At 66.3% G+C, this 7,942-nt stretch overlaps 1 protein-coding gene across 1 annotated transcript in view; it reads right to left on the bottom strand.

Moving 5' to 3' along the window:
- Positions 1-3,660: 3,660 nt before the first annotated feature.
- Positions 3,661-7,942, bottom strand: part of PRR35 (proline rich 35) — a 5,137-nt gene continuing 855 nt past the window's right edge. Inside the window, exons 2-3 of the mRNA XM_006146353.3 lie at positions 4,717-5,828; positions 3,661-4,469 (exon numbers count right to left, since the gene is read on the bottom strand). Coding sequence (XP_006146415.1) covers positions 3,845-4,469; positions 4,717-5,789 — 1,698 coding nt within the window. The 5' untranslated portion in view covers positions 5,790-5,828 and the 3' untranslated portion in view covers positions 3,661-3,844. The remainder of the gene's footprint in view (positions 4,470-4,716; positions 5,829-7,942) is intronic.

The raw sequence follows: 7,942 nt of genomic DNA, 5'->3' as shown, positions 1-7,942 counted from the left end.
CCCCCCCCCCCCCCAAACGCCACGGCCCCTGCCACAGGCTCAGGACTGTGGGTACCTCCAAAGTCGTCTAGGGGCCACATCTTTGCCCAAGCCACTGCCCAGCCCCACCCTGCCCTGCCGCACCCTCCTTGCCTGCCTGCCTGCTTCTGATTGATAGGGGCCGCGGCGCCTGTCAGGAGGTACTGCAGGGTGTGAGCCAGCAGAACAGGGCCTGAGTGGACTCGGAGTGGGGAGCGCAGGGGCCAGGGACCGCCAGGAATGGAGACATGGAGAGGACTTAGTTCTTAGCTGCGGGCGAGCATGGTGTAGCCCTTACTCCAGGGGACACAAGGCCAGCCCCAGGCCAGGCCCAAGAGCACTCGGTGGCAGTGCAGCAAGGCCAGCCCGCAGCCAAGGCCACCCTGCCCCCCAGCCCCCAATGCTCTGCCCACAGAGGCCCGAGGTCCCAGGGGCCAGCATGGTGTACTAGCCGTTAGTGTGTTGCTAAGAGAGCTACGTGGGACCGGGTGATGCATAGGGAGTGGAGGCTTATCTCCAAAACACCAGATTCTATGACTGGTCTGTCCGGGCATGGCAGTGGTGGGAGGCAGGCCTTGGGCTTGTGGAGCATGTCTGCTCCCGAGAGCTCCTCCCTGGTCTGGTCTCGGTCCCTCTCTCAAAGCCCCCAGAACTCAGAACGCCCTGCCCTGGGACACCACAGAGGCTTGTTCTTCCTTAACACATTTTCTCTCTCTTTTTTTTTTTTTTTAAAAAAAGAAGAATTATTTAACTTTATTTTATTTATTAATTTTTAAATTTGAACTGAGTGGGACAGAGTGAGAGACAGACAGAGACAGACAGAGAGAGATGGAAAGTGAAAAAGCAAGATGCCAGGTCTGGGACTCAAACCGTGGTAAGCCAGTGGGAGTCCAGTGCCCTGAACCACCATGCCACCTGCCAGCCCCTCTTAACCCCTTTTCAGTGCAGGCAGTACAACCAACTCCAGGAGGGCTCTGGGGGCGTCCAATCCCTGCCCACTAAGACCTAATTTCACAGTGCAAACTTTGGGGGACAAGCCATGATCCAAACCCTAAAAACTTGCTCCCACCCACACCCCTGGTCAGGCTGGCTCCTTGGGACCCTGGTACACCTTGATGTAGCCATCCCTAGCATCTGGCACCATGAGCTGGCCCCGGGGGCCCACAGGCCACACCCAAGGGCTGCCCCAGCCCCTCGAACACCAGGCAGATGAGTCACCCAGCCTGGGGAATAGGGTCACCCGGCACCTCTGCTTGTGGGCCACAATGACACTGCCTCTGAGTCGGAGCACATGCTTGGCCGGCTGCAAAAGGAGCAGCTCTGCAGGGAGCCCAGGGGCTGCCAGGCACTGCCGAATAGCCGTACGTCCCCAAACCCTGCACTCACAGCAAGGCCCCCGCTGGGCCCAGGGCCACCTTGCAGGACCTTCCAGGCCTCCCACTGAGGCCAGTCCCAGGACTCCAAGGCGGACCCAACTGAAGCTGTGCACAACCCCAGCATGTAGTCTGCCACCAGGAGGAGGCCAAGGGTGTCCACAGCCAGCCCTCTGGTGACAGGAAGGTATTCACAGTGACCCAGTGGCCCGGGGGTCCCAGACAGTGTGCTGGAGGGCACGGACAGGGTCGCTGACTACCACGAGCCCAGAAGCTGTCACGGCCACGTCCTCTGGAACAAAGGCCCCTGTCTCCGGCGTGCAGCAGGGCAGGTGGCAGATGAAGCATTTCCCCAGGTTCAACACGTGGGCACAGGCTGAGCCCCAGCCATCAGGAAGAGCCGTCTGAGGAGCAGGGCAGGCTGCAGGGACTCCCTATAGCCCCAGTGGGCACTGGGATCCATGTGACCAGCTGAGGCTGCCAGGCATGACCGGGGTCTCCAGGAGGGCCCAGTGTGCTGTGCAGACCTTGGGGTGTGGCCAGCCAGAGGAAGAAGCCCAGGAGGTCAGGGAGGCAGGAGCGGACAACATGCGGGCGCACTGCGGCCTCCTGGCACTCTGTGGGCAATGCTGGTGGTGCCGTCCTGTAAGACAGGCTGGCCTCAAGCCCAGCAGTCACCAGCCGTGCAGGTGCTGGGCTCCTTGTAGGTCTGCTTGGAGCCCCGATGAGCTCAGTAGGTGCTAGGAACGGAAGTGCCCCGAGACCCTTTCCTTCTGAGTGGTGGCTTCAGTCCCTGTGGTCACTCCAAGGCCTCAAGCCAGGCCCAGGGCAGGGAGATTTCTAAGCCCCTCAGGGTGGAGGCCAGGCCAGGCTCCCGGGCCCTGCAGCCTCTGTTGTTAGAAACTGGAGCCAGCAGGAAGGGAGGGGCCGCAGGGTGGTCCCCAGGGAAGTCCGTACACTCCGGCTTGGTCTTGGCTGCGAGGCCAGCGATCACAGCCACAGCCACATGGTAAGAACCAAACTGAGCCCAGGCTATTCCTGGCATGCGGCCTCCTGAGGGCCATGGTGGGCCACTCTTGCACTGTCTCCCACTGCCCTGCAGGGCCAGGGCAGGGGACCACTCCCAACAGTCCACTCTCAGCAAGACCCCCAGGCTCCTGAACCTTCCAACAATGTCCCCAGGGCCGGTTCCCAGAGGCAGGAGCCACCATCTGTGAGGTGACTGAGCCTTGGGGTCACCAGGAATCAGGGGGGCCTCTTCTGTCTGCTCCTATGAAGCTGGGGGTGCATCCCCCCGCAGAACCCAGTGGGGATGAGCAGTGGGTGCCATGGATGGGAGCCGAGGGGAGGGGCTCCCTCCCGCCTCCCCAGCCCTGCAGCCCTGGACAGTGCACCCAGCCTGGCCAGCCGGCACCCGGCTCTGGACACAGCCTGAGCGCCCTGCGGCCCGGTGAGCGGCTGATGCTATCACTGCCCGGACACGGGCAATGGGGCAGCTGTGGGTCCTGCTCAGACTGGCCCAGCCCAGCTCGGGGAGCCAGGGGCAGGCAGGAACTGTGCCTCCTAGGAGGGCAGCCTGGGCCCCAGCCGTTCCGGGTGGGCACGAGGTGGGCCCCCGCTCTCAGGAGGAGAAGCGATTTGCCGCGGCCAAGGCCCTGCCAGCCCCCCCCCCCCGCGCGCCCCCGTGGGGGGCAGGCAGCCGGCTGTGGAGGGCTGATGCTATCACCGGGCTGGCGGGGCCCAGTGGAGGCCACGCTGGGTGAGCAGCCCTGAGCCCCGGGGCGCAGGGGCACCTGCTCCCGGGAAGCTGCGGGCTGGATGCGGGTCCACAGGAGCTCGGGGTCCCTGTCCAGCTCTTGCACACTAAAGCCCAGGTCACGGCCCTGAGCCGCCCCAGACCACTCAGGCTGCTTCCCTGCCTGACCTTGCTCAGTGCCCTCCACGGCATGACCCCCAAGGCCCTGGCCCTCAGGAGACCCTGGCCCTCAGGAGGCCTAGGCTGGGAAGCTGCGGGCTGGATGCGGGTCCACAGGAGCTCGGGGTCCCTGTCCAGCTCTTGCACACTAAAGCCCAGGTCACGGCCCTGAGCCGCCCCAGACCACTCAGGCTGCTTCCCTGCCTGACCTTGCTCAGTGCCCTCCACGGCATGACCCCCAAGGCCCTGGCCCTCAGGAGACCCTGGCCCTCAGGAGGCCTAGGCTGGAGCTGTTTTCTCAGGGAGAGGCAGGTGGTCACGACAGGAAGGAAAGGCAGGAGCCAGGCAGCAGGTGGGTGGGCGGTGTCTTTAATCACGTCCCCTGTGGCCAACAGACAACCGCGCTCCCCGCTGTCTGGTGGCCTGAGAGACAAGCTGGCCGTGGGCTGGCCGGGGTCCAGCAGGAGCATGCTGAAGCCGGACAGGGTGGGGGCCGGGGGCGGGAGCCGAGGGTGCAGACAGCCGGCAGGGCCAGGGGTCAGGCCTCAGCACCGGGGGGGCTTTGTAGGACAGGGGCATCCTGAGGGGTCGGGGAGCCCCCAACCCCCATGCGGGTGACCCACCCGCTCCCAGGAATGACAGGGTCCCCCGAGGCCTGGAGGGGGAGGCCTGGGGGTGGGACACTGGAGTCGGCCTCGCACTTGGTGGTGCGGCCAGAGAAGGGCTCTGGTGCAGGGCCCAGCATGCTGGGCGGCTCAGGGGAGCCCTGGGCCACTGGGGGGTGCAGCGAAGGCTGCCTCCAGGTCCCCGCAGGCAGCAGGGGTCCCTGGGTAGGCACCCGCTTCACAGAGAGGTCCAGCGGTGTGTCCGGCGGCCTCACGGCCCGCTCCAGCGCCTGGTGAATAGCGAGCAGCTCCCTGCGGATCTGGCCCAGCTGCTCCCGCAGAGGCCGTGGGGCCGGGCCTGCGGACGGTGCCAGCTGCCCCAGACGTCGCTCCACTCTAGCATAGGCGCCCAGGGCCCGGGCCAGGTCCTCGCCCACATGCCCTGGGCTTCCCAACGTGGGCAGCTGCGGAAGACGGGGCCCCTCCAGGCCCAGGGTCTCGGGCTCGCAGGGCTCCTTGTCCTCGGGCCAGGGTATCATGGAGGAGCTGGCCGGCAGGCTGGGGGGAGAGGTGGGTTGGGGGGCTGCACCCCCTCCCCTGGAGCCCCCAGCCCCTGCCCCTCCCCTTACCCCAGGGAAAGTGGGGGCACCGCTGTGGCCTAGAACTGGGAGTCCAGGGGCAGGCAGCTCTCTGGTCTAGTCCCCTGGGATCTAGAGCCCACACTCCCAGGACTGAACTCAAGACAGGGCCATTCCCGGACCACCCTGACCCTCCACCCCAGGACCCAGGAGCTCCTAATACCCACCTGCTCTGGGAACCGCACTTTGCCAGGCTGGGGAGGGCCTTTGGGAGCTCTGGCCTGCTCCCCAGGGCCAGCATCCTTTTGGGGCTGCTCTGAGCTACCTGTTCCAGCTCCTCCTCCTGCCCTGGGTCCCTGGGGGTCCCGGGAGGCCAGGGCCCCCCAAGCCCTGGAACGGGCACCTTCAGCAGCCCAGGGACCAGAGTTCCAGTGGGCGCCTTCGGGGGCCCAGGTGGCTTGGTGGGGGCAGGTTTGCTTGTGGGCAGGCCCAGCGTGTGCTCCAGGAGCAGGGGGTAGTACAGGCGGGGGGCCAGGGCTGGGCGCTCCGGGGGCTGCGGGGCCGGGAAGGCTGCAGCCGGTGGCAGCAGGGGGCTGGCCGAGGCCAGGAAGGGCATGTGGGCCGTGGCAGCCAGCGAGGGCCCCAGGTAGGAGAAGAGGCCAGGGCCAAGTGGGTAGTTGACACCCAGCAGAGACAGGTGGAGATTCTGGGCATCAGGGAACTCACCCCGGGAGGGCGGGGGGTAACAAGGGACACTGCCCTCAGGACCTACTGAGGCCACATCCCCCGTGGTCACGCCCCTGGGGCCGGTGCTCGACCCTGGCTTCCACTGCTCGGTTAGGTGCCGGCTGGACCCTGGACCCTTCCCGGCAGCCCTGGCTACAGGGGGTGGTGGCCCTGGGGACCCCTCAGACCCAGGCTTGGGGCCCCCACCACAGTGGCGGAGGGAGAGGTCAGGCGTGGAAGCGGCCTCTGGGAGCCGTGCACCTTGGGTCTGGCTGCCCAGCCCGGAGGGCTCGGCACAGCGGTCAGGACTGGGTGTGCGGGGCCGGGGCGCAGCAGGGGCGCGGCGGCAGGCCCAGTCTGGGGAGTCGAGCAGCAGCGAGAGGGAGTCCTTGCAGAGGCTGTACTTCATGTGGTTGTAGAGGTGCGACTTCTCCAGGCAGGTGAAGGGGCACTGGAAGCACTTGTAGTTGTAGGGCTTGCCCCAGGGCCGGGGGATGTAGTGTGGCTTCTTGGGTTTCCGTGCCCGTGCCCTTGCCCCTGCACCCACACGGCACGAGCCTGCCTCCCGAGACATGGCGACTTGCTAGTGGGCCGGCCCAGACGCCATGGCCTCCTGCGGAGGGGAGCTACAGTCAGTGTGCCCCACCACACCTTGCATCGCGGGCACCCTCGCTCCCGAGAGAGAGCCAAGGACACCCTGCCTACCTCTGCCTGGTGGCCCCTCAGTTTGCATACCTGGCTCCATGACCCCACTATGAGCTTGCACGCCCAACCCTGTGGCACCCCCGGCTCGCACACCTGGCCCCTCGCCCCCCCGCAAGCTTGCACGCACTTTCCGGGCCACCAGACAGAAAAACAAATGTAAGACACCCGTGACAGCCTGAGTCCGACAAGCAGCGAGCTCCTCGCGTGGCGCGGGCCAGGCAGTGTCTGGGTGCACACCAGGCGGAGCTGGGCACCCTGTACCCCATCTCAGGCCCTAGGCAGATCACCCCACGGCCTGGCCAGAACACGGCCTGGTTCTGGGGGCAGCTCAGTCCATAGCTCTCTTCCACCTACAGCGGACGGGTGGGTCTCCATCTGGTGCCCACTCCCCAGGCCAGGCAGGCCCAAAACAGGAATTGGTGAGTGACCACCAGAAGTCAAGTGTGACCGGGGCTCCTGGCTACGGACCTTGGCCCCTCCTGACCTCCCTACCCTGCAGAGAGGCCGGTCCTTGCTGAGCTGCCTGCCAGGAAGCCGGAGCACTGACCACAGACAGCCGGCAAAAGGCTCTGGACATGTGAGCCACGTGTGAGAGTGAGCGCGGTGCATGAGTGTGTGAGTGTGCAGGCCCCCTCCAGAGAGGTCAGTGGGCGCCGGGGGACTCACGTGGGGCCAGGCCAGGCTGGGGGGAGTGGACGTCACAGCCTGGCCCCGTGGCACAGCCACCTGCTCAGCCCGGCTCCATCTGGGTGGCTCCAGGCAGGTCGGCGGCCGTGCCCACCGCAGCCAAGCTCAGCCAAGACCCTCTTGTCCCACGCCCCGCGTGTGCTCCGGAGCCACTCCGCGCTCCATCTGGGCTGCCACCTGGGCTGTCCACCGCCCCAGTGCTCACGCCTGCGTGGGGTGCGGGGCTTGTGTGTGCACATGGCCTTCGAGCGTGCACAGACGCTTACCCGGCTCCCAAGGAGCCCTCGCTCAGCACCGGGCGGACGGCCTTTGCATGGACTGGCTGCACCAGAGCCTGGGCAGGCACACACGCTGCATACCAGCACAGTGGGCACGGCACGTGTCCACAAGAGCACACAGCACACACATGTGTATACACAGCACATGCAGTCACCTTGCTCCCCAGGGCTTATGGAAGCCAGCGGGTGAGCGGGGCAGGGCTGGCAGGCGGCAGCCACAACACAGCCTCCCTGTGCTGGCCACCTCACCGCCCACAGGAGACCGTGACACCCGCAGCCCCCACACTGGGGGACCTCTGCTCAGGAAGTGCCCAGAGCGCAGAGAAGGCTGCGGCCCTGTGGAGGGGTCACACGCCACGGCCAGGTGTGGAGAGTGGGCCCCCAGGCTCACAGCTGTGTGGCCAGAGTGACTCTGGGGTTGGGAGAAGGGGCCCAGGGCTCCTGGGAGCTGCAGAACCAGCCTGAACCTGATAGTGGGTGCAGAGACAGCCCCTCTCCCTGCCCCCCAGATGTCGGTGACAAATAGGCGTGTGTGCTTGGGCGACAAGAGACGGCTGTGCGGGGCCATCGATCACCCAGCCCTGGGAGCCACACAGCTGTGCCACGGCCCTCCCCACCGCCCGGCCAGGACTGGGGGGCTCCTGCAAGTTCCCTCCTATTCCCCCCTTTGAATGAGGCGCGTGGGTCAGGGGACCTCCCCAGGAGCCATTTCAGCAACCACTGACCCCATGGGGACCCAGAGGGTGCCTGGCACTCAGCGGGCACGCCGGAACAGAGCAGAAGACTCCCCCAGACAGCAGCCGCACCCCCACACGCACTCTCCACCCCACCCCAGCCTGTGACAGCCCAGGTGCTGGAGTAGACCCTGCCCTACTGACCCCTCCCTGTCTGGGGAAGGGGTCGCCAGCAAGTCTCAACCCACCTGCCCTGCTGGCCCCAGGACAGGGGCTGCCCCCATCACTGGGTGCAGAGAACGAAACCAGGCTCCCCTGGGACTGTCTCCCAGGCCCCCTCCCCTACTCTGCCCAGCTGCCTCCCTCCCGCCAGCTGCTGCCGG

This window comes from Tupaia chinensis, unplaced genomic scaffold (assembly GCF_000334495.1).
Source record: "Tupaia chinensis unplaced genomic scaffold, TupChi_1.0 Scaffold000178_1, whole genome shotgun sequence".
NCBI lineage: Eukaryota > Metazoa > Chordata > Mammalia > Scandentia > Tupaiidae > Tupaia > Tupaia belangeri.
This window is presented reverse-complemented; position numbering and strand designations above follow the sequence as displayed.